Genomic DNA, 27,628 nt, shown 5'->3' with positions numbered 1-27,628 from the left:
TGTTCCAGAAAATATTAGAGGTGGTGACCGCCTGAAGAAACTACGAAGGTTAGAATCACGTTACATTATTGACCTTCAGTCCAAGTTTCCGTCCGGTCTCAACAGTAATGAAGAGTTGTCAGTACATTTGGGAACTTAACATGACAGTCTGGTAATATAAGTGGGAGTATATGGATTTTGCCTTTAGATTGCGGTGATCGCTGTGTTAAGCTATTTCAATTACCCCTTTGCTACATGTGTTTAGACTAGATTAATTTTTTGACAGCTAGCGAAAGCCGATACACGGCATGATGAAGTGCAGTGCCGATACACGGCATTATTATGAGTATGGGTGGAGTTGCTGCCATGCTTACTTGATGCAATACATCCATTGAGGGACCTTGAATTTATGTCCTGATATATGCGCAGATCATTTTATTTAAAGTGACTATTGTGTGTATATACTTAAAATAACCAATGAATTGATAATTTGAAAATTGTGTATTGCGCATTGTACAAGTATATTCCATATAATGGATACAGCTACATTACAAGATGGCGCAATTAACTCCGTCGACATCTCATGCTGTCCTCTGTCTATGTCTATTGTTTGACACACTATGATGCATATATAAAAAATGGCGGTTACGGTGTGCCGTAAACACCGAGGAAGGCAGATCGCCGAAACGCGTCTGTTCTGGAAATAAAGACCCGCTGCCACGCTACCCGTGAGTGCTTGTATTCTTTATATATTAAGGAATTTGGAGCGTGAATATATATATATATATATATATATATATATATATATATATATATATATATATATATATATATATATATTTTATTTATTTATTTATTTATTTACCTCAAAAGATGTGTGGTTCAGTTCCAGGGCTGATGAGCTAATCATTTACTTTGCTGATGATTTTTCTTTACGTTCGTCATATTTTTCTGTTTTTTAGTTAACCTTGTATGTTTAAACTAGGACTTTATGTTACAGTAATTCAAAGCCAAAAGTCCAGTTTTCTTACACCAGTAAGAATCCTATTCTCCTACGATGTTAATTAGTGCTAAAAGGAATTCTACACCTGTTCTAAGTACACCTGCCTCTTAGGAAGCACTCGTACCGCTCTTTTAAAAATACATGCAAGCATATGGCTGCCGTGTTTTGATGGCAGCAATTATGTGGCATACGCTTGCAATCAAAAATGAAAAAAAAATTAACAGTTGCACCAACTTCCTAAGACCAGACCTAATGGCTATGCCAGTGCTTGTTATTCAGTTTCTGACATATTGCATTGCTAGTGTTTTGTGATGTTGCAGACCTTATCTAATCTGTCTCCACTGAAGAGGCTTGCAGTCTTCTCCCTGTGCTTGATACTGTGGTCTAACAAATTAATTACGTAATTTGCCACTTTATTCAAAAGAACATCTAGTTTTTTCCCAACCCATGGTATGTTCTGTAGCTTATGTACTGATAAAGGTACGATATGTGGTGTATTGCTTGTAGAGAAAGGTATAGATATCCTGAATGTAGTCTTCTCTATAATAGTGTTGCTTAATCACCCCTGCAGCATTACCCACACAAGACGCGCACTTAGACAAATGACTGTCAAACATTTGATATTCTGTAGGTCAGTAGGAAAGTGAAGAGCGTCCAGAGGTACATGCATTATTAAAAGTCTAGTGAATTTTGCTGTTCACCAGCATCTATTTTCTTTACATATATTCCTACCTCTCAAACTCACTTTCGTTTGGATTATGTCTTGATACCCATAAACAGAGATGGTATATTTCTTCCATACTGTCCGTCTGCATCAGTATAGTTTGTCATAGTGAAGAAGTCCAAGAAGCAGTTGTTTATGATTTATTTCTACTACCCAAGCTACAAACTTCGTAGCTGAAGAGCACAGTAGTACTTTGCTTATAATTACAGATAGACTGTCCTCTGGACTGAGATCATGTATTTAATAGCTATCATCATCATTTTGCTCGCAAATCTAAAACTTAATCATTTTTATTTGTTGGCCAAAGTCAAAGTTAACCTGGGGACCCCTTCCCGTTTCCGAGTGGCTTACCACCTTTTTGAAATAGGTGGTAAACTGTGGTCACAAAACAATCGTACATAGAAGTGCGACTCGCTATTGGGAAAGGACGACCTTGTCACGTCCCTTCCTAATAGCAAGGCGCAAACCCTATTTTGCGAGTCGGTAATAAGTTACTGACTCGCAAAATAGGGTTTTTACATTGCAGAGGCCTATTTTGCGGTCTCAAACAGGCAGATTACCCATTTGCAACCACAAAAAACTGTCGTACATCTGGCTCTTAATTTACACACAGTCAATTTTCCCAAATGTAGTCTCACCGAATTTAAATTGTCTTTTCACTGGGCCAATCAGAGCGTGGTTTGGATTGGTTCCTGTCTACCCTATACCGTGCTACTTCTCTCCCATCAGTACTTATGTATTTGTCGCACTAAACCCTGCTTCTTACCTTGAAAACAAATTTTTAAGTTTTAAAAGGTATGTATATAAAAGTCAGTTAGGCTAGCATTGGTAAATCCGATTCAGTAATATTGTCATTCTGGGTAGATGTTGGGGCAGAAATTCTCAGCGTGGCTTTGGGAAGCTGTGCTACACTCCCTTTTTACATTTTCTTTTTAGGTCAAGCCTGGGCAGGGCATGTGGTGCTGCGAGGCATGCAGTATTGGAGTATGGCTTTGAAGCCCCGCAAACACTCCGCCCATAGTTGTGTCACTGTCCTTTGTAAACGCTGCGTTCCGAGTCTGTATTAGACTTGTTAGTCCCTACTTGATACAACCTTGTCTGCATCTGTTACCTCCCATAACGACTGGACCTTTTACTTGTCTTGTTACACAGTCTCCTTTATCTTGGCTGTGAGCACTAATATGTTTAAGGATTTGCCCCTGTTCCACCCAGTGCGAAGCAGCACGCTGCCCGCTTTTATTTATTAATGGTGGTCCGCTTTAACTATAGTGGCCATGTTTCTTTCTTTCTTTATTTTAGAAGCGCGGTACGCTTAAAAGTAAGGCAGCCTCGCTTACTTATTATTTTTTTGTTTGTCTGTTTACTAGTGCCCATGTGGTGCTTTCACATTCAAGGAGGCCGCGCCCCGTTCTTTAGCAAAGCCTCGTCTAAAGAAAGGTGCGCAGCCGCTATCAAAGTGAAAGGACGGCATGGGCGCTTTTACAAAATAAAAAATCTGTTTGTCGACTTGACAAACAGATGCTTTTTTTTGTCAAACAGCCATATGCTACGGTTTCACTTTAATTTCGGCCACACACCTTTTTTTAGATGCGGCTGTTTGTATGTGTTAAAACGCAGTGTGGCAATAGCAAATAATAATATCAATGTCCCTTCTTTACATTACTTTAGAAAAAGAAAAGAGCTTTATTAAAATGCACATGGAAAAAGAACACTTACAGCCTAGATGCAGGCAAAAAATACAGAATGTGCCAGTGCGTTGTAGAACAGGCATACACTACAAAACTTTATTAGAGCTTCTTTGTGCTATATTTCTGCAAATATGGGTGCTTTGGCGGGTGTCATCATTCTGAATTTTGCTCAGGTTGACTCAGGGAATTTGGAAGCGCTTGGCTCTCACTCAGGTATTTTGTAGTAGCTGACATCTTGCTTATGGATCTCAAAGGAGGGCAAGCGATGAAATGGTGGAATCCATCACTGGACCTTTGCTATCACTCTGGTACCAAACAAGTGGAGTAAAAGGGTCACCTCTACAAGTAGTCCTGGCCAAAATGAAAGGTGTCATCCCCAAAAATGTGGAACCGAAAAAGCAAACACACACACACAACTAAGACGCTGAACAGCAACTTTTTAATGTCATGTTGCTACTTGGTAGGTTTGCAGGGGCAGGAGGTGGAAGGCTGGTATCTAGGTGACCTGTTTCCACTCACTAGGATCCAGTTAGGGACCCTTGTCCAGTCAACTGGAGTACAGCAATCATTTACAGACACAATTATTTGAAAAGGACTTTAAGGAACTAGTGTGGCAGCTCCTGCTATTTAGTCAGAAGAGTGCCTATTCTAGTAGGGGTTGGTATGTTGAAATCAGTTTACAGACAAAAGTCTCCAGGGGCACTCCTAGGGTCAGGACACCCACTGCTGTCAATGGTGGCACCACACCGCACTGGGAACTGGCACTTTAGCATTGAATAATGCCTAACTTTAGCTGGATATATAACCGGAACCATAAGAGCTAGAAATATGATCCAAGTGGTGATTGACTCGAAGGGAGTGATATACTTGAACCCACAATAAATGGTATGAAGGCCAAGTACTGCTTGGTTACATTGGTGGTACAGGCATCCAAAAGGAATCTGGATGGATCAGGGACACTGTAGACTCGCTTCTTATAGTATGAAGCTGATGGAGCAGTTCCTCAACTTTAATGATCTTGCTTTCCCCTGGGAGCTGTGCTTCGGTGTGGCCCATCCACGGAGTGGTCCAGAAACAGCTCTTTACAATTACCTGGGCCTTGCGCAGGTCTCCTCAGGGATCATCTCGTGCTTCATGGCAGTAAAAGTCCATTCCTATGCATGAAGAAAGGAATTCTCTCCCTTAGTCACAACAACGCAACTTTGAAGGTATTCCAAGACTTGGCCCCAGACTGATGGGGTGTAGGAATACAGCAGATGTCTACTTTTGGTCCTGTTGCCATATCCTGCTATATTGGCATACAGGCTTCTTCTGCTTCCAGACGATGGCGAGAAACCAGTTAAGATAAGGGCTTCAGTACCTATACACCTGTGTTGTTCATGGGAGGATTTCAAAGTACACCAGATTCAAATATTTTTGAGTATTTCCTTTCTCTTTTAGCCCAACTCTGTGAACTTCTCAGCCAAAAGACTGCTCACAACTTGTTATTGCTGATCCGATATTTTGTGTTTTGGCCTAAAGTTTAGTCCTATATCTGCTCTAGATGCCAATGGAGATTGACAAAACACTATAAAATGAAAAGGGATGAATTTCACCTAAGTAGGGGATTCTGTGACTCTGCACCCCTCCCACCCAGCAGGTTTCGTGGAGGGGGATAGGAAATGAGTGCAAGCAGATTGTAATGTCTTAAATGGAAATCACCACTTTGACACAAAGGAAAGAACCATTTAACCCCCCCCCCCCCTCCCCCCCACCCAGGGAAGTTGGCCACAACCAGCTACTCTAAACCTCTGACCCAGTCTCACCACTGGCAGAGAATATCTGTGTATAAACTGTACTGCAACAAACGTAATGTTTGCAACTTTGTGGAAGAGAATCTTTGTTTTCTTCAGTTGCCTTTACTTCAGCACTATCAACTTCTTCACACTGCCACATATTAAATACACAAAATCAATGCAGGGCAGTCTACTGTACCTGTTAGTAGAGATGCTTAAGATTTATCTGTGCAGCTCAACAAGCTTTGGTCAGCATATGGGGTTATATGCAAACAATAGTCTAGGTGTTGTGTGAAGATCCTGCATTAATCCTATGTATCACAATAGTGATTTGACTGCCAGTGTCCAGGGAGAGCTAGTCTAGAGGCCACTTAAGTCCCCTGCTGAAACATTTCTAGTGTGGTCCTATTGGTCCTCTTTTAGATCATTTACATCAGCTGACAAATTTGATAATTCAACGATGAACCGTAAACACAGTCCAGAACCTGGAAGCTACTGTGGTTTGAAACAGAGTGTGATGTGAATGACAGATTTGCAGAACTGCAGATGAAGAGGGTTAACTCCTCTATGTTTGTATATATGTATGTATATTTATCATGACTTCCTTGAAACCATAAGGCTGAGAAAACATCTTATGGACCTAACAGTGTAGGGGGCTCTGGGAATGATTCTGGGTTTCATGTCTACATCCTCATGAATCACTCTCACTCCACATCTTGTAGACTCCCAAAAGACTTTTTTCAGACACACAAGATGCTTCTCTGAGCTAAATCATTAGATAGTGGACTGAAGCACAGCATATTAATATAGAGTGGTCTGCAGTTGTTTAAATATTACTAAAGGTAAATCAATTTTTTATTTCCTCACAAGCACACAAGACGTCCCTAGTTGCCACACAGCCAAAAGCTCAAAACTGATTTTGGGGTTTGCCAACAATACATAACACGGAACAAAGGCATCTTACCCATCGAGGAGGAAACAAAAGGTTTCACTTGGTGTCTTCAGTACAGTATTTCCGCTGCCTGTAAGGGAATTATGAAATTAAGACTGCTCCATGTATTAACTGGAGGTGAGCTGGGGAGAGGGAACCTGATTCAATGCAGATTCAGTGCTACTGCAAGAAACTGGAAAACAGTGGTGCTGTTTCTGGGAATTGAGCCAAGAACACTCCGGTAGATTGTACCCTTAGGTGTAGCAGTGGCCAAACATATAGATACTGCCCTTATGTGCAGAGATTGCAAAACGTGTATTGTAAAAATATCTGGTGCGACAAACAAGATATAATCGTTATGGATGCCATTGTCCGGATACTTGTTATTATGTCTCCAAAAACTCCACAATGAATATGCACTGCCTCAGCTGCAATTCTTAGAATTTCAGCAAAAGCAAATAATTAGTTTAGGATGCCAGGTATTTCCAATCTCAGCCCCATCAACAGTATTGGCTACTAAATGGATGTCATTTAACGTTAACAATGTAGACATCGAATGCTGGCTCTTTATGTTGCAAAGAGGTGTGACTCATTTATTAATGCACTCTTCTTGCTGTATTCCAGAGAATCCAGTTTGATTATTCCTTTTTGAACACAAGTCTCACACTTTTCCGCTGGCATGCATATTTATATACGCGTGTCTGTGAATAAACCTGTAGTCACCGCCTTGTCTCGGAGCCTGATGCAGAATCTTGATCTAGTAGCAGGAGACTGGGGGGTGATCCACTGTCTGACATCTTACAAGCTTTGATTCGTTTTTGTTGAGTGCTGTATAGATGGTTTCCACCTGTATTGGCAATTTGAAAGCTATTTTGGAATATTTGAATCCGATGCAAATTCTTGATCATGTTCTAGATCATGGGCACTCACTGATGTATTTAAGAGGAATCCACATGGTGGTTCACCATTGTCACATTTAACGCCAAAGAGATAAATTTACCTCCAGTAAGTCTGAATTGGGATTGGAAATTATTTGTTTTACTAGAGTAGTTTCCTTGTGTTCCCCCCTCAACTCAGATCAATGGCCTGTCTTGATTATAAAGTTAATAAATAGTATGGTTTGATTTGCAGGAAGTTGCTGTTTCTGCATCTGATGTGAGATTGCATGCATTACTGATTTTCATAAAAATACCAATTTGAAGGTCTATCCCTCCTGGTCCTTCTGTACCGGACAAAGTCAGAAGCATGACGGAGTTATATGAATATGGGATTACTAACACACCATTACTGTTGTGCTTTAGGTTAATTGTGCCTTGCCTAATGACTCCAAACGTCTTCTAGATAGTCCATCACTAGACACCCCTTAATGCTGATGGAAGAAAAATATTCAGTCAAGCTGAGGCTATAGGTTTTGAGTGAAGAAACTAATAACAATTAATGGGAAGAATCTTAATGTGTCCTGTGGTTTAATTACTACTCTCTTCAAATAAAACGAACACGGCAAAAATTTAGGTAAACAAAATGAATGCACATATTGTGAATAAATATGTGAAACTCAAACTTCTTATATCATGCTAAATTTGATTAGGTGAAAAAATCTTCAACGTTAAAAGTACAACTAGTCTTAAATGCTTCGAAGTAATATTTGTCTTTTTTCTATTAGCGTCCTTTAGATCTGGGTGCAGACATCTGCATGTGTTCAGCAACCAAATATATGAATGGTAAGCAATGAAACAATATAAAAGGACCGTGTTTATTTGTTGTTTTTGCTCATGGTATTTTAAAGTGGAAATGTTAAAGTGAATGAAGCACATGTAGAAATTAGCACTGTTCCTAGGCATGTGTGGAACTCAATTTGTGTGGCCTAATAAGGTGGCCATATTGCATGCACAAACCGTGAGGGAAAACGTTTGATTTGTTAATAGTAGCACTAAAATAAACTTTGCGGCAGGTGGCCTGTGCACATTTTCAGTTTTGAGGAATGTATGTAATACACCATGTTTCTTTAATTAATATCCTTAATTTTCAACTTGCACATCACCATCTGCACAGTACAGCTCATATCATCCACCCTGTATACCTCACATATGAATCTCTTCTAATTGGCAATACAGGCAGCTATTGAACATTTTTTGTCATTGCCCTTTCAAGTTAGTGATAGGAGTGTCGTCTATATTAAATCCATCTATCATCCCATGTGGTTAAATGTTCTTCTAAAATTTCAATAAGGCAGACATCTTTTGGAGGGACACAGTAACTTTTTAAAAATTGAATTTACGATACAAAACACTTAAACATTAGTGAGTACACATTTGATATGTTTTCACATACACAACCCAAAAGTATGCTTTTTCCTGTAACAATAAGTCAAGGCAAACGTTTGCAGGTTGACAGTTACTGAACATTATTGTATACAATTTTGTATAAATGTATGCTGTGTGCAGTAGATGTATTAGCACTTACTGTGCTGCTGCTGAAGTCAAGAAACATTCCTTTCAGTGGGGTCTAGAGAAGAAATTACTAGCCATAGTTTCTGGTATGAGGTAAGCATTGCCCTAATGGGAACGTTTCTTGTCTACCACAGACATTTTATTACTGCTAACATTATGCTAATCCTAGTGGGTTTATCTATGAGGTGGTATTGTGAAGCCTGTGAGTATTGAACTGTACCCTAGCCATCAACTTTCTGAATTAAGAGTAGAGTTATTGTTCCGGGAGGACTGTTAACAGTTTTTCTGTCTGTATCTACCTGTGGATAGAATCAGTTCCCACGCATAAATACTAATGCCCACTAAAAGCGTTCTCTACTTGGGTGTTGACTTTATAGTGTCTTATTGTTCTTCTGACTATAGAGTTTGTGAAACCCTATTTAATCATGAAATTCATCAATTTCCGATCTGTTGGGTGTTATACTAGTTTCAAACACTTGGTCAACACCTCTTAGCTAGAATTTATTAAACACAGATATTAAGGAATTGAGCAATTGTCCATGCCTCTTCTTTATGGTAATCTGAGTCAATAAATGCAGAAGTTCCATAAATGTAATATAAAAAATTTATATAGTATCTCAAATAACCTCCTTTCCCTTTTTCTAGGAATTCTAGGCGGTTGAGCATTCCCGTACATAGTGAAAATAGTATCTGTTTCAAAATACACATTAGCACAATATTAACAAATACAACTGATTTTTGCAATTGGCTAAAACAATACTGGTGATCTATTTTAAGAGAATGTATTTAAACAAGATCAGTATGAGATTAGAATTTCTATTCTAAGCTTAACATCATTTTGAATCTGAAAACGTTGTGCTGCCAAATCCATACTCCCTTTTATGACTACTTGTGTGGGCTGGCTAAGATCATATCAAGCCTCGTACTGATTTGCGACATATCTTTTCCTCCGCACCTACTCCCTAATATATTCAGTATTACTACTTTGTTTCTTCGGGTATTACATTGTCATAGTAATCCAAGCATCATATCCTGTTTCACACTGATCTTGCTACTCCCTTTGCCTGTAAGAATAATGAAGCTATTGTCCTCTCTTAACTTTGAAAGTTTTACAAGGCTAGCAAGCTTTTAGGTCCTCATCAGTTTTGGGGCAAATCATCGTTTTTATTTGTGACTTTTTTTTGTCTCAAGAACCAATAACATATACATGCTGCTCAAATTTGGTGAAGTGGTTCTGATCCTACTGAATCTCTCCCCTTTGTTCACATTGTCTCACATCCAGTATCTTCATAGTGGGTGTGAGAGACTGTGTCTTGTACTGGAGTACTTCCTTTTAAGGACCTCAATATCGGGCAATCAAGTGTCTCCTTATCAATTTTCTTTTAAATCTGTTATCTGTAGTGTTCTTCTGTTCTTGGCATTGAGATTGGTGTTGGGTAAGATCTGTCCCTCCACTATCTGCACTGTTTTGTGCTTTTGACTTAAAGTTTTCAGTGTTATGCTAGCTGAGTTTTTTTGCCCAGTATCACCTTAAATTGGAGATTCTAATTTACTGCCAATTAAACTTGACTTCTTTCTAAAATTATAATTTTTGATTTTCGTTAGGTTTGCATTTTATCATTGTTGTTGGGCCTAAATCTGTTGGTTGTGGTAATTCTGGAGAATTTGCAGTATTTTGGGGCTCTTGAGATGTTGTATCTCTGACCGGTTCTCATCATCCTGCCCCTTAATGGGTTTGGGTAACTTGATTTCTTGTTACTATTTTTGACTGAGAAACCTCTTTAGTAAAAAGACAGTTTCTACACTGATGAAGTATAGGTCTGCGTGGGTCTCTGGTGTAGTTCATCTTGCTCTAATTTTGACAAAATTGAGTTATTGGCTATTTTGCATGGACAGCTCATACTAATGTTATTAGTAAGCCAAATGAGTTCCTGAGCTCTTAATCATGTTCATTATAAGTATGCTCATGATTGTTATATTTTGTTTGTGGATGACACGTGCAGTTTGTTGGATTTTGTGAGTTCAAAGCTTAACAGGTTCAACAGCATGGAATATTAATATTTTAAGAAATGATTTAGTAGATGGTTATTTGTATTGTAATTATTCAAGGCAGCTAAACAAGCTCTTAATTTAAAGTTGAGTCTCACATATGTAGGAATTATATATCGATAAGATTTGATTGCAGTTGTACCACCCAAGCATAGAAGCAAGTCCAGCAGCATAAAAAATTCTTACAAGAAAAGTATGTTGGATCTTGCAGGTTGAGAAGGTTTAGTTATATGCAAACTATATTTGGACGTATCAAGTGGGAGAAACTATGGAAAGGGAACTATATAAAGTAACTACTTATTAAAGTACCAGTGTAAGACACTATATAGCATATCCTTGGTTATTATTTCCTGAAATGCCCTGTTCGTTCATGCCTATTAAAAGTGTAGAAGACATTATTGTTCCTAAATTGAAATTTCTTGCTTCGGCAAACCCAGCTTAATCGCCTCCGGAGAAGGAGTGAAAATTACATAAAGCCTTTCTTTAGATCCTATAGTGTCATTCTCCTTAAATCTTCCAGCTCTGGGTAGGACCGAATGATAGGTAAAGGTTGTTTCTCCCCACGCACAACTTCGCCAAAATATCTGATTTTAAAATGAGGTTTTATTACCTTTACTTTATTGTTAAGTGCAAGTTATGTGTTGATTCTGTACTTGTTGGTTAGATTCATCATAACGAACCATTCAGCAAGCAACATTGTTTTAAATAAGTAACTATTGGTAGAAAGTGTTCAACTGGGGCACATAGGAAACATTTATTGTATTTATTTCTCGGAACTGCCAAACACTTGCTGATTTACTGTTTAACTCACTGACCACAACTTAGATTAGGTGCTAAATAATTATTTTTAATTATAGGACACACTGACGTTTTAATGGGACTGGTTTCGGTTAATCGAGAAGATCTTCATGAAAGGCTAAGGTTCTTACAAAATGGTAAGCTTTTATTAAAGAAAATCTGCAGTTAAATTGATTTTTTTTTAAAAATGTTTTATTTTTTTATTATTATTGTTGTTTCAGATTCAGCCAGTGGTTAATTTGTAAAAATAAAAATAAATGCTGGGGCTCTCGTCTGAAGTCCACTTTCACTAGCCCATTACTCCTGTTAGTGATGTCTAAAACGGAATCAATTTCTAACCATGAAAGTGGGGAGTGGATTTGGCGTAATGGCCAGAGCTTCCGACTTCAGAGCTGGGGAACCAGGTTTGAGTCTCAGGTCGGCTCAGCATCCTGTGATTTTGGGCAAATCACTTAATCTCCCCCCACAACCCCCCCCATGCCTACCATAAATGAATGTGTCCTTAACTGGTGCTCATGTAAAGCACTGGTGTTGATGATTAAGTGCTGGTGATAAGCACCGGTAACCACCAGCTCTAATAAAGCAATGGATTCAGCTTTAAAGTAGAAACGACATCACGTTGTAGTGCAAAGGTATCTTTTATTTCAAAGTAGCTTTGTATACTATGGATTATGTCTAGTAAAAGACCAAGCAGCAGTAATTCAGCTCAGCACAGCTTTGTAAAGCGAATCTTATCTATGATGTTTCAATCCATCAAGTTTGTATAGCGTGGCTACTCACCTGTGAGGGTCTCAAGGCGCAGAGGGGGCTGGGGGCTGCTGATCCGTCTGGGTGTAGAGGTTCAGTCGAAAAGCCAGATCTTGAGGATGTTTACATCTGCAGGAACCATAAGACGTATCGCAAAACGTATCCGATGGGTTTTACTTGCTGCCTTGTGTTTACCTGTGCTACAACTGCATATTCCCCTATTGGTTTGTTGTGTTCACTTTACTGTATTCTCTTGTTTTGAGCCTGAATAACCTCGCTACTGAATTTAGCTTGGCAGCTTCCTCATAGAGTAGAGTTCCAACCGCGCCTGTTTTGTGGACGGTCACAACATTTGTAATTTCTGTTACTGCCGGAAATGGTTTATGTTGATTTGCAGCTTTAGAACAATTGTTTCCGCTGTGATTCAAGTTGGAACTTTGTCTCAAAGGATTACAATCCAGCTTCCGAACTTTAGCAAAACAAGAATCCTATGATAACAATCACAAAGTAATAAGGACTTCCTTCCGTGTCTCTTTACATTGGCCTAAAGGCTTGCGGAGCAAAACTACATTCTGTGGTACTTTTAAAGGGTGTTGGTGTTCTAGAAGTTTTTTAGGGTCTACAATGCTATTAGTCTGTGTGCACTCCTTAGCTGGAGAAGTGCATGTTGTAGTGCTAAAATGGGATTCTCTGTCAAGTGCTGCACAGCATCCCTAATACCTGCAGCATTGATGCAACTGGCTGCTTCACAGCCATTTGCTTAATCACATACTTGGAATGTGTGCTTTGTTGTGCACAGTAAAAAAGAGTTGGTATGGGGTTGGCTGTCCTGGGCTGGTATCCTTTTATGCTGGTCCAATGAGTGGTTGTGCTTGTGCTCAATTCCTGGCATTTACACAATCTGCAACTTATTAGCACGTGCATCACTGGAGTCACCCTTGGTAAAGCTGAAAATGTTATTGCAGCTGAGCCTGGAGAAAATAAACAGAAGAGGATAGTGAATATGTAGCTGCCTCAGGAACTACCATCTGCAGGTTGTGCAGGCTGCCACATTGCTTGATTCTCCATCATTCTCCCTGGAGAGCATGATGGAGGAGCCTGATGGCCCTGGGCTTAATAAAAATTAATATATTTGCAGACTGGCACTGTTGTATCAAAAGGGACGTCATGTACTGAAGCATCTCCTACAGAGTAGGCAGTTCCGAAGGCAGAATATGCTATCTCGAAGCCTCTGAATTCTTGGAAAGAAAGAAACTACGACCACTCTTACAATGGGTTTAAAGACTTCTTTAGGTCAAATGGATGACAAAGAAGCAAAGCAGCATGTAGACTGTTTATCAGGGCCTTTAAAGTCTGAAAATGGCCATAATTAACTCTCAAACAGTTCCTTGGTAAGGTGTGCAGCTGATAAGTGGAAGTGAACAGTAAAACTATTTGGTATTACATTACCATATATACCCAATGTGCTAATGCAGAGTTGTGCTATGGATTTTTCTTCTGGGATTAGGCAGCACACATTGTCTATTTAGATAGGTGGTGGTATCAAATTCATGAAAGATCTGTTTGATGGTGATAGCTTCATTACTAAGAAAAGATGATGGAAAAGTTACTACCTTCATGTTGAGAACCATGTGTCTTGGGCACATATACAGAGGACTCGAAGAGAGGATCTTGCTCGCCTGTGTCACTGACCTACATTCCAGTACTTCACTTTTTTTTTGACAGAGTTCTGTTGCTGTTTTATTGCTAGTACTTATAACCTTCTGCACGGTGTCTGCTTCTGCTGTTTCATATGCCCAATGTAACTCCGTGTACAGAGATCCCGGCCTAAATCCATCGTTTTGTGCTCCTCATGCCCTTCCAGTTTAGACCCAGCCATTTGCAAATCAGTCTTGACCCTGCTCCCCATGGGAACAGCCCAGCCTGAACTGCCAGGCCCTCCCTGGACCGGAAACAAGCATCCTGGGACTGGTTTCTGGATTTCACCCCTCATCAGCCAGGCTAGCTTGACTTTCAGTGGCATAGAGAGCACAGGACCCACGTCTGGGCATACCCATCACTCTTGAGGTGACAAATGCAAAAATAGCAATTGACAAACAGAATGTTGAACAATGTCAAACATTCACCCCAGTACAGAGATCTGGGCCTAAATCCATCGTTTTTTTGCTCCCCTTGCCATTCCAGTTTAAACCCATCCATATGCAAATCAGTCTTGACACTGCCCCCCCATGGGAACAGTCCAGCCTGACTGCCATACCGGGTCCTCCCTGGACCAGAAACAAGCCTCCTGGGTCGGCTTCAGGGTTTCACCCCTCATCAGCCAGGCTAGCTTGACACATATGTCCGCGCATTATTCGAGGCTAGTATTAAGGGAAGGATAACAGATTAATAATAGATGGTATAGATGGTATCCCGTCACATACCATTTCAGTAACTCCAGGTTTCGACAAGTACATTACAGACTTTTTAAGAAAAGTTAAAGGGCTGTCCAATTATTTACACAATACAGATCATGAGCCTGGGTGCAGGGCCGGACTGGGAACCAAAACCGGCCCTGGCAAAGTGCTCTGGCGGCTCCCCGGGAGGGTTTGCCAGGGCCGGTTTCGGCCGACTTTGATACAGGGGCCGATTTTGCAGCTATGCTTCAAAAACGGCCCTGTAACAAAAACGCGCCCCCCCCCCCCCCCAAGGGCCCAAACCCGGCCCCCACCCTAGCGGGCCACCGGGGAAATTCCAGGTGCCCGCTATGGCCAGTCAGGTTCTGCCTGGGTGCCTTGATCACACCTGGGGAGGATTTCAGTAGGGGTGCCCTATTACAGAGTAGTTTTAGGTAAACGTGGGCAAGGGAATAAGTGCAATATTGGGAGACTTTGTGCATGTTTCAAGAATGTATTACTGATCCAGGTCGCTGGCCTCATGTCAATTCCGTTAGCTTTTCAAATTGGTCTTAAGTCTGATCAAAAGAAAAAATAACATTATGATGTTTTAGACGGTCACCCACTTGATTTCCTGGGCGAATGAGCTGGTCTTCTGCAGTGATGGTGAGGCATGCTTCCTAGGGCTGGTGCACCCATGATAGACACCGGTAAATCTGAGGGGGGCTTGCAGGTAGTAGATGTACACCCAAACGGTGAGTATGTCAAATGATAATGAAGGGCCAAATGCAGATTCAGTGAGTGAAAAGCTCTCTACCTGTGTTTGGGTCTTGACCTCTCTTTACATGTGGAAGAATATTGGGGCTTCTAGAAGGATGTTACACTACTTTGTTGGAAACGCAGACTTGCTGATTATGGCTCTTGTTGCTATCTCTTAGTCTGATTTCATTCTGTTTACACTGTATAGAAGCACTGTGAATATGTGTGATATATTCTGTATATTTGTGCAAAATAATAAAGAAAGGTATTTATTTAAAAATAAAAAATAAACTATGTTGCAAGTAAACTTGCTGAGTGAATTTGGAAAACCGCTACATTTGTGTTACAGAAATTATGTGAAACATCTAGGATGAGATGAACTTTAGTTATGGAAAGAAATATCGGCTCTTTTTTTTTTCTCTGGAAACAAGACTAACTACAGTTTTGGAGTACTTGTAGGATGAGCCCTAAGGCTTTGTGAACAATGGCATGGAAAGCGATTGAGAGCCTGGCCACAATGATATCTGTGTTGATGGCTTCATGTCTTTAATATTCCTAGTTACCCGTCTTTGGAGTTAAAGTTATCTCTGTATAATAAATAACTGCTGCTTGGGTAGCACTGTAGCACTGTTGCCATATCTGGGATCTTGATTGTTTAGTCCTCAAGGAGCTTGTTTTGTAATGCTCCCATCTTAAAGTATCATGTCTAGGAACACTTGTGACCAAAGCAAGCATGCTTAGTTGTTAACAGTTTGTTCCTTGAGTGGGAGCTTGGTTGACTTGCGAATAGCCCTTGGAACACATCACTTCATGTGGGACTAGGCTAAGTGTACATGTGTGGGAAGAGTGTTTTGTCAACCCTTCTTTCACTGCAAGCTAAATTCGTTGGCAGCAAGATTAGTTTTTGGCAAGTCATTTTCTTGGATTTAGGTTTGTCGCTACTGCTTCTCTGGCTGGGTGTTTCGGAGCATCCTTTTGTTATGCTTTTTTTATTTTTTAAAGTGAACTATCACCCATGAGGGTACCCTGGCACTGAACAGGTGTGTGCGCCTTTTCCCTATGTGGTGTGGGATGTTCTTCCATGCTTTAGGAGCAATGTAACAGAACGACTGACCTCCTGATGTGGTTCTGTGTATGCATGGGATGTGTGCAAATAGCAGTCCTATGGAGTGGAGGTGTCTGGGTGGTTAGTGGAAGGAGATGTAACTGTTCAGGTAGTTGAAGCCCAAGTTGTGTGGTGTCTTGAATGTGTGTGTGAGGAGTTTGAAATGAACGTGTTTGTGTATCGGGAGCCCGTGGCGGTCCCTTAGGTGCTAGTTCTGTGTGGGAGGTTGAGTCTTGCTGCCAGGTTCTGAATGATTTGCAGTCTTTTAGTGAGTTGCTTGGTGATCCCGGTGTAGAGGGTGTTCCTGCAATCCAAGTTGCTGGTGACTAGGGCATAAGTGAGGGTTTTTCTGGTTTTGCTTGTGAGCCATTTGAAAGTTTTCCTCAGTATCTTCAGGGTGTGGAAGAAGGATGCAGTGACTTGTTTAGTCGTGTCTAGTTTGCTGTAGATGATTCCAAGGTTCCTGACATTGGTGCTCGGTGTGGATGTGGGTTCGAGTACTGACCCGTACCAGTTGAAGTCACATGGCGAGGTGTTCTAGCTGAAGATCACTACTTCTGTCCGGTTGGTGTTGAGTTTGAGACAGTTATACTACTAGTTGGATTTCATCCAGTTAGGGACTTTGTTCATGCAATAAGTGAAACTTGTTTCTTACTTTAGGGGTCTAGTACGGGAGGGAGAGTATGAGTTGTCCAAATGTCCAGCAGTAATTTTAGGAGCTAAGTTGAGTGAAAGTCAGAGAACGTGGCTATAGTACCCCCTGATTTTTAACCTATTTTACTAGAATGGGTGCAGCTACCTTGGTCTTTTGTGATGCTGAGCGTTGGCCAGCAAGAATACATCCATACCTCAACACCTGTAACATAAATGCCAAAAGTCAGATAACAGACGTGAAAGGGGGTGATCACTCTACATCTCAAGAGGAAAACAAGTGAATGTACATAAGAGGAGAGTGCAGGGGTATTTTAAAAAAAAGTTCCTGGAGCAAATACATAGCAAAGTTTAGACCAATGCAAGAAGTGCTAAATCTGATTACATGAACCTTATAGAGGACTTGATTGACGGAAAATAGAACACCACTGAATGATAATTATTGTTCTCCTCTGTTGTATGAAACCCCAATGTGGCTTGCATAATGGTAGCATGAACATGATGGTCTAAGGAGATAATTTGGTAGGTGTGACACACTTGAAACCCTCTGGTATCTAAAGTGGGAGAGTTGGTTCTCTAGTTTATTGTCACACTAGGGCTAAACTTAGGTATTTCTTTGTAATTTTGTTCCTCCGGCGGGAACACGGTGAGGAAATTAGAAATGCACTCAACCAATTTAAAAGGTTGAAAGTATGACCTGGGGCATACTAATATCTGAGGCATCATGTCCTTACACAGGACTTCAATGGATTGTGTGAATTGATACGCAGTTGTACTGGTGTTTTAGAAATGTATATGTAATTACAAATATTTATAAATGACACGCCTCCTGGAGTAAATGTCAAAGTAGCACACAATTTATTTGATGTTTATACTTTTTTTTTTTTAAATGTATCCACACCTTGTAAATTGCTCATTTAATTTCAGTTTTTATGGTAAGAAATCATTTTATTGTGTGCCACAAATGACCTGTCTTGGGATTTGTTTTGTGCAGCTCTCGGAGCAGTCCCCTCTCCTTTTGATTGCTTTCTGTGCAATCGGGGGTTGAAGACCTTGCATCTTCGAATGAAGCAGCATTTCAGTAATGCCATGGCTGTTGCTCATTTTCTTGAATCAGATCCTCGTGTGGATAAAGTTATTTTTCCTGGTAAGTGGTCTATGATTTCACAAGACTGGAATAGATTTGTCATGGGCAGTAGTTGTGCACAAACCCATTAATTTTGGTACCGAATAGGTGTACATCTGTCAAGTCCCTACCTCAGATCATAGTTTTGATGTGCGTCAGAGGTGAGCCCCACCCAGAGACCTCAGATCATAGATTTGATGTGTGTCAGGAAGGGCTCTGTCATACTTTTCACGAGACTGTATTGAAAAGAGGGTTCGAGCATTGTGTTATTCTTTTCTGATTTTGTTTTCAAGATCTATGCTTCCTTAGCATTTTTATTCTGCTTATGATACCATTGTATTGAAATGACTTTGTGTCTGCTTCAAAAATGTGACTCGTGCTACTATTTTTCTACACTTCATCTTTGTCACTCAGTATTGCTTACAAGCTCCTTCTAATATATTGTCTTCCTAAGCCCCCACTTCATAAAATGGCCAATAGATTTTAATGTTAGAATACGCACCGAACTTTGAGTGTAGCAGACGGGAGAATTTGCGGGTGTATTTGCTTCATATTATAATTTGACTTAACTTCTTGATTAGGATTACATGAACCATATGCACATTAGTTTTAAATATGGTTAATTCATTTCAGGTCTAAAATCACACCCTCAGTATGAGATAATGAAGCGACAATGCACTGGTTGCCCAGGGATGATCACTTTCTACATCAAGGGCAATCTTGAACATGCCAAGATCTTTCTGAAGAGCTTAAAGGTAACGTTGGATATGTTGCTGTGAATAAACTCAGACATAATGCTGTTTCACTTGTGTATTGTACGCAGATCGTGACTTGCTGTACTGGCCTACACTTGTTGGAGTTGTTCCAGCTCTATTTCATAAATGTATGTGGTTCTTCCTTGAATATGTCATACTCCACCAGCACATTTAATAAGTTGGGCCTTGCATTTATGAAAGCACTGTGTAATAAATTCCATCTGCTTATTATGTTTTTCTACTGTTATTTTGGACTTTTTGATTTCTTTACATTTTAGCCCATTTTTTTAATATTACCTATTATAGGTTTCTCCCCTCTTTATTCTTAAGCTTGTTGTTGATCTTTGTTAGAAATTTGCCCTTTCTGCAAGGTCACCCCCGATTGTTTACCTTCTGTTGCTGAACCCATTTTTGTAGGCCGTAAAAGTCTGTGTACTTTACCTATGCTAACCAGAGGTAAAGAGCTTGTGCTCTTCTTTTCAAACCTGTTAACATTGGTATACATCCGATTAGCATATTTAATTTGCTTTAAAGACCCTAGCATGTGGTGTCACCTGTACAAGGGGCCTGCAAATTAAATTTTCTTAGTGAGCTGCAGCACTCGCTGTTCCACCCAGTACAGTAGCCCAGTAAACAAAATGTCTGCAGGCCTGCCACAGACCTAAACCTTTTGCCAGAGCTAAACCTTCCTTTTTAATACTTAGAAGTCACCGCTAAGGTAGGCCCAAACTCCCAAAGGGCAGGGTGCATAGTATTTAAAAAGTAGGACATATATTTAATGTTTACATGTCCTAGCAGTAAGCAAAATGCTAAATCTAATTTTGACTGTAGAAAGGCTGGTTCATAGATTAACCGTGGTTTACACTATTACTTTTAATACATGCTAGTCACTTAATTATTCAGTTTAGGCGTAGCTAGAAAAATTGTTGAAGAATTCATTTTAATAGTAAATTAAAATCCAGCTTTGTGGTCTAGTTGGATTTTATATAACAGTTTTGGAAATTACACTTATAGAAAGTTGTCATTTTTCAGCCAAAAAACAAAAGGCTTTCCTGTCAGTGTCCAGCTGTCACCTGGCCCCTGATGGCTCCCCTGTGATGAGTTGTGTTTTGTTCCCAGATAATGGGCCTACGGCTATGATTGTAGAGAGGGGAACTCCTCATTTGAAAGAATGAGATGGGGCCTGTGCCCAGCCCAATCCTGCGCTTCAAAGGATGCCTGCCTTGTCACTGGCAAATGAAACTCACACCTAGGCATGTCTCCCGTTTGTCTCTCTAGTCAGGCTGGCACTAACCCCAGATGAGAGGGGAGAAACGGATTTAGGGAATGTGCAAAGGCTTGCCTTCCACCCACAGGCTGGCACTGGGCATAAAAGTGGACCCCACAGACTTTTCCTCAAAAACACTCCTGGACATGTGAAGAATCTGAAAATAGACTGCCCTGCTTTCTGAAGAACCTGAAGGAAAACTGGGTTGCTTGCCTTGAACCCAGGACCCCAGAAGTGACTCCAAGGGTCAGTTGGCTGGTCTCTTGTTTTGAACTTCCAGGACAGAACAAGCTTTCCCTGGAACTGCCCATCTCACAAGTACCAACTGGACCTGCTCTGGACTTTTGGCTTCTGTTGGAGTGAGTCCTAACCCCAAGTAGTGCCACCCAGGTCTTGGACCCTTTGCTGGTGTTAGAGTGTACTTCTACTGTCCTCAAACTGCAAGATATGAGACTTTAAACTTTTTGCCAATATTCTGTCTGGAAAATTTCCACTTGGGTGAACATGGTCCCTGTATGCATGGTTCTGCACTCCATCGTAGTCGGCCTTAACTTTTGACTTTTGGCTGGTTTATTTGGACCTGATAGCCGCAGTTGACGCTTTATAAATGTGCCCTTGTAAATGTATTTGTTGCACACATATTTTAGAGTAAAGCACACAGGGAAATGTGTGAACTGGGACCATTGAGTCAGCCCTCATTGACTGAAAATGGTATTGGACTTGTTTTGCAAGGGGCCAGGTGCACAAATCCTGGATCCTTTTTTGTTTTCTCCTTTTTATGATACCTCCAGTCTCAAAAAGATATTGGCTGAGTGAACCATTCAGCGTGGTACACATGCTGAAGCGGATCTATTGCTAAAAGAGATACAATAAGTTAGTTTTCCTGTTTTGTCCACATTGCATTAATTGCTGATCACTAACTGATTAGTTCAACTCTGTGCTTCGCAGAATAATTTTGTTGTTGGATAAATAAATATCCAACAGTCGGCCAACATGAGCTGTGTCTTTAGTCATGAAGTTATGTAGATTGCTTGTTTGGAGTTCTTGTATAAGCAATCACCATTACATGTATTGTACTATCGAAATGGAATCAACATACATATAACATAGCATTTGTTTATTGTTTGCTACTTTGATCGACTATCTTTCCAGTTAAAATAAACTGCAAATTTTTTGTGCGCTTTGACACTAAATCCTGTATTTTTACTGTATTTAGTTCAAAATATTATCTTTTTCATATACTAAAGTTGCGAAGTTTTCTAAATTACGTCTGCACATTTATCGTTGTCATTTTTTGACCATTCGTATTATTGCTTTTTTTTTTACATACTGCAGGTTTTTGCGCTGGCCGAAAGCCTTGGGGGATATGAAAGCCTTGCAGAACACCCGTAAGTAATTTTTATTGTTATCAATCTATTGGATATGAATTTTACAGTGATAGTTTTACTATCATCTGATTTGGAACTAAACATATAAATGCTTTAACGATTCCCGAGACCTTGTAATAAAAGCTTGAGTTGAAGTTAATGTCTGCCTTTAGATGTTTTTAAATATCTGTGTGTTACAGCATCACCATTTGGTACAAAGGCATGTTTTTTGCCTGCTATTATGGGATCAGTGCTCCACCTATGCGAGCTGTGCTATTGAAGGGACACATTTGATTAGTTGCGTTGACTGTGCGTGCCAGCAGCATCTCAGAATAATAGCACGGATAACCGAGCTGAACCTGAACCTCAAATATGAAGTGCTTTGTTTTTAGCATAAAACATCTTGAGAACTGCATCAAATAAATGTTTCTGTGTCTCAGCTGTCATTGAGGTTATTGACCTCACTGCTCATATGTTATAACAAATCAGGGTTATTCATTGGATCTTAATTGACATACAAGATCTAATGTTGTATTCTAATGACATTAGTGTAATGTGGCCTCTAGCCTGTTGGGTTTGAAAAAGTACATGTTGGATGGTGTTCTAAAATTGATTTTTTTGGCCAAAATTGCTATAATCACTGCAGCATCTTAACATAACACATGCAAAATTACAATGCAAGATAGTGATGACTCTGCTCCTTAATATTGTTAAAAAAAATATTCAAAAACAAATGTATTTTATTGCATATCAAAGAACACAGTTGTACAGTAATGTAATGCTAATACCACCAACCAGTAATCAAAACAAGAGCACCAATGCAATCAAGCTCTAACCTGAATACATGGAAAGCCAAGCTGTCCTAGGAGTGAAGTAGCAGTACGTTCGTGAGGTTTAGGAGGACTGTGACATGCTAGGATTGCCTTTCCTCTCCAAGAGCATGTCTGACCTTTCTCGCCATTCCTATAGATCATCTTACAGCTTTTCATTTGTTCGCACTATCTTCATCTATAATTCTTCCACTAGGGACCACTCAGAAACGTCCTAATAGACAGTTGTATGAAAGGGCCCTGTGATTGTATCATGATCCCATGTTTGGCGAGCACTAATAATAAAACTAGGAACTTAACATAAATGTTACCCTTTTCATGTAGGGGATGTAGTCTCAGTATGCAGTGTGCTAAAGAACAGTCTATCCATACCCTCTGAACAAGGGACAAGGCATCCATCCACTTCGCACAATATTTGGAAACCACTGGTTATACCCAAATCATATGTAGAAAAGGGGCCCCATTTCGGTGACATTCGTGACGTTCATCCAGTTGAGTCGAGTACAATTTGCTAAGAGTTTGTGGAGTGAGGCAAGCCTGATGCAAGTTGTTAAACTGAATCAGGCCAAAAAGGGTGTTACTAGAAACAGTCTTGTGATACTGTAACACTCTAGTCCGCTCAGGGTCTGTAAATGGAGCAGCTCAGTCCCTCCCCCATCTGTAAGTTCTATGATCATCTTCAGCGTGATTGATTCCGGGGGATGTCCCAGAAATCTGCCCCAGCAGCGCTGAGCTGCAGACGTCATTTTAGAAAATGTTAAAAACTGATCTAAGCTTGCAAAGAACTGCTTTCTAGGCTCCTTCAAATGTAATAAGGTCCTCTCCTTCATAGGGATTACCTAGTTCCTTGCACCCTCCATCAAGCTTGTGGATGAATGGGTTTCCCATATTTGATAGGAAGGGAGTCCCCCCAACCACTTTTAAAATGCATATCCCAGATCTGAGACATCAATTCCACAAGGTAGGTGACTCCCTGACCTACCCGTTTCAGCACTAGATGCATCATTCCGAGAACATCCAAAGGATAACACCCTGCCAGAAGGCTACACTCTCTGTTGGCGCACTCGTCTCTCCACTGCAGCAAATACTGTATCTGAGGGGAAACATCCTTTACCACGATGGTGTTACAACGAGGAACATTTACTACGCAACACTTACCTCGTAGACGTCTTCACCACGCGTTCTTCTTCCACGATCGTCTTTACCACGCAAGTCTTCTTCCATCTTCATCGCCTTCTACGTTGCTACGTCCTGCATTAACGTCATTAGTGTAGTCCTTTTTTACTGTCTAAGGTGTGTTTTCAGCTTGTTGAAGACGCGAGTTAAAGGCAAAAATTTGAAAAAAAAGGGGGCTTGGGGGGGTCTCCCCCCCCACCCCCCCAAAAAAAAAAATGAGAAAAGAAAGGGGGGTGGGGGGTCCCCCCCAAAACAAATCACGTGGGGAAGTAGAGGAAATCGACGTTGTTTTATGTAAAAGGAAATGATGCTTCAAATTTAAGATGTATAACGTCTGTCACGAAGGAAGAATGAAGAGATGACGTGAAGAGGTAAGGGAAGTACAAATTTAAAATATATATATATATAAATTGCGGGTAACGGGCAGAGGTAATTATAAAAAGTATTGGGGGAAGGGAGATCACGTAAGGGTACAGGGGAGGGGTAGAACCTTTACCAAGAGTATTCCATTGCCATGCAAGTATGCGTGGTAAAGGAATATTAGTGGTAAAGATTATGCGAGGAAAAATCATTCCGTTGTAACGCATGCGTGGTAAAGGCATGCGTTGCAACGGAATTCGTTGTAACGACATACATTCGTATCTGAGATGTCGTACGATAATATTCATAGTCTAGAAGGGCCAAGCCCCACTTTTCATAAGCAAGCTTTGGACTGCTGAGCCTCATCCTGGGTCGCGATCCACAGCAAAGAACGGCAGTCAGTATTTTGTCAGTTCCGGGGGTCACAAACCTGGACAATAAACATGTCACATCCTGAAAAGCTTCGAGGCAGTAGCAATAAGCAATAGCATTTTACTGAGAGGCACCCTTCCCATGAGGGACTATGACAGCTTCTTCTAGCAAGGGAGGGAGAGCTTCACGCCCTGTGTGATCTTTTCATTGCTAAGGTCTGTGTTTTCCTCAGCGGCAGGTGGCCGCTTTAAGGCGGGTGTAAGGGCGTGGTTTACGGAAAGATACATATAGATTATAGGTTACCATTATATTGGGGTTAAAAAGTGTTTGGATTATGTAAAGAGCAACTTTATAGGAAATAGAAGATTTAGGATTAGAGTTAGAATTGGGGAGGGATATCGCCCTTTAAAAAACAAAGTATACTCTAGATAAAACCTGCATTTCAAGACATTAAAGATCCGTGAAAAAGATTATGTATAGAACCCTAAGATTTATTACTTTGGGTTCATCTCCTCAGGTTGAACTCTGAAACAGAATCATATTAAACCCTCTGAATAAATTGCATTAGTTTGAAAGGAGAATAGTTTTATGGCCATTTTCAGATCTGCAGTGTTTTGCCAGTTACCATTAACGAAATGTCAAATAAATATAGTTCATGTTATTCTTAAATGAACAGGGTGCACCTGTGAGCACATTCAGTCCTTTCATTAGCCCTGCTCACCGATAAACTTTATAGTTTTACTAGGAATAAGGCCAGGGTTATTTTGCCACGTACTGATTTAAATGAAATTATTGTGGGAGACCAATGAAAGGGGCGGATGTATCTGCCATACCTGTGTGTTTTGGAAGTAATATTTTATGAAGTTATACCATGCATAGCATCACCGTGTGAGAGGTCATAAAACCAATGTACTTATTTCAAGTAAAGTCATTGATGTTGCAAAGAAAGCCATAATTCTTAATATAATTAAAAAATCCCCTTAAACTTCGTCATAAAAAGGCAGTTAATGTTGAAGAATATCATTTTCTCTAAATGAGATGATGACGTCATTTCTTTATTACAGTTTCAACTTCTGGAGCTGTAGATGGTATCCAGTTCAGAAATATAATTCCATTAATTACTACTAGTGCGCTGGAAAGCCATACCCATTTTTAATGGTAAAATGTTTATCAGTTTAAAACAAAATTATAACTCTATGACAGTATAAAATAAATAACAAAAAATAAAAGGAAAACTAGCTTTGACACAAGATTTTCTTTTTTCCATGTGATATGTCAAAATGTTGGATTATCATTTATTGTACAATAGGGTACTGACGCACAGAAGCAATGCAAGAGTACATTGGAGTACGTCTGAGTAATACTTCCTGTTATTTTAAGTGTTTTTTTGAATTGCAACCAAGGGCCCTATTATGTACAGGGCGCACTTTCCCTGTTTGCGCCGTGGCGCACCTTAAAACAGGTGCGCTTAGTGCAAACACAGAAAGTGCGTCCTATTACATAGAATGCGCTGCCCCCAGGGCAGCCGCAAACTCGTGCTGCCTTTGGTGCAGCGCATTCAAGAGAAATACGGAGCAGCTTTGAAGCCGCTGTGCCGTGTTTCACAGTGCAGGCGGCAACCCGGCTGCACTTTTATAGGGGTTTAGAGATCACCTTGCAGGTGGGTGCTGTGAGCGACTGTGCCCACCTGCAAGGGAATGTCTGGTGGGTCCGTAGGGCCCCTCCCCCCTCCAGAGGGCTGCTCTCCGGGGATACACTCACAGTGCGCCTCCTGAGAGCTTCTTTGTAGGGCGCGGGCGCAGAGGCAAAGGAATTCGTGCCCCATGCAAATGAGAGAACGCCCTCTTCAGAAAGCGCGGGTGCTGTATGTGCGCCAGCGCTTTTAGCATCTCAGAAGGGGCCACACAAGCGTCTGCGGCCCCTTTTCTAATACCAAAGTGTCCTGGGGACGCACAAAGCGGGCTCAAGCGCCTGTTGCGCCCCCCCGCACTTAGTATAATACCGCCCCAGGTCTTTCCATATATTTCATACGGAGGTTGTCTAATGCCTCGATGAACACCTCGCCGCCTGGAACTAGAGTGCTGCATGCACTTAGCTCCCAAGTAATGAGGCAATGTCCCGGGCTAGCTCCATTGCTTCCTGCTGATCGTCTCGGTAAAAAGAAATGAACGTTTTAGCGAATAAGAGGGCTCATATATTATGCAAGGGCAGAGTTGCTGGGTTTACTTTCGTTTGTCTTTGTATACAGACTCTTAGTGTCTTTAGTTTTCAACTTAGATTCTGAACAAAAAATAGCCCATATGTTCTAATAATAGGAGTCAAAATACAATTTCTTGTCGGTTTCGTCACTTTCTGCTTTAAAAGTGGGCAGTGCGCGAGCTTTGTTTCATTTACAATTAGAAGTGTGCATAAGAATTGCTTGTTCATAATAGTAACGCAATGTCCTGAATGTAGCTTACAAAGCACTGTTACATCACAGAGCACAGGTCGTGGTAAACAAAGCCAACTCGCCGAGTTATCACCACTACTTTTGTTAGTTTAAGAAAACTTGGAAAGTCAGAGTGTAGAATTGATCATAAACGCATTTTGAGTTTTATGGTAGACTCTTTCCACTTGTACAAGTACTGAAAAGGGGCCACTACTGACGCCATTGATATCTGAAGCTGTGTTAAAATATTAATAAGCTTTCATGGGGTTACTGCTGCCTTGCATAATTATTCATTACAAACCTATTGTTATAAAACTAGTTACATTCACGTGGCCAGACCGAACAGTCCTCTGGTCAGAGCGATAAAAACATGCAGTGCAACTGTGACCAGGCTCTGTAGTGACAGGCCAGCCTTACACCCAATACCTTTAGTGCTCGCAGTGGCATATTGCCACAGGTCATTGGTGGTGGGAGACAAAGTCAAGTTGTTGATAGTCAGAGCGTCTGTAGTTAATGGCCGTGGAAATAGAACTAGAGTGAACTAGAGTGAATGTTTTTCTTCAGCTCCCCAAGCATCATTGTCTGTGTTAAAGTGGTGCCAAAGGGCCCCGGGTTCAGATGGCAATGGGGGAATCTACAAAAACAGCTAGATAATTCCTCTGTGGGAACTGCCCACTCATCGGAACAAGCGAAGGCCTCTTTAGTTTTGAAGTTTTATGTAGCATGAACTGAACAGAGCTCAAGAGAGAGTTCCTAACTGTTAAAGACCAAATGATTGGTGCACAGTAAAACAATGATACCTATAAGAGAGGGCTACGTAGCATATCCAGAACTAGACCCACAATTGCACAACTAAAAGCAGAATGAAAGTTAGGCAATGCAAGTGATAGGAGGGAAGAGTGTGGTGTTCGTT

At 40.6% G+C, this 27,628-nt stretch overlaps 1 protein-coding gene across 1 annotated transcript in view; it reads left to right on the top strand.

Annotated features, from left to right (window-relative positions):
* Positions 1–27,628, top strand: part of CTH (cystathionine gamma-lyase) — a 117,925-nt gene that overhangs the window by 65,625 nt on the left and 24,672 nt on the right. Inside the window, exons 6-10 of the mRNA XM_085602286.1 lie at positions 7,764–7,821; positions 11,457–11,534; positions 18,029–18,181; positions 18,794–18,915; positions 21,518–21,570. Of these exons, the coding sequence (XP_085458412.1) occupies positions 7,764–7,821; positions 11,457–11,534; positions 18,029–18,181; positions 18,794–18,915; positions 21,518–21,570 (464 nt within the window). The remainder of the gene's footprint in view (positions 1–7,763; positions 7,822–11,456; positions 11,535–18,028; positions 18,182–18,793; positions 18,916–21,517; positions 21,571–27,628) is intronic.

The sequence above is a fragment of the Triturus cristatus genome, chromosome 4_2, assembly GCF_964204655.1.
Source record: "Triturus cristatus chromosome 4_2, aTriCri1.1, whole genome shotgun sequence".
Classification (NCBI taxonomy): Eukaryota; Metazoa; Chordata; class Amphibia; order Caudata; family Salamandridae; genus Triturus; species Triturus cristatus.
This window is presented reverse-complemented; position numbering and strand designations above follow the sequence as displayed.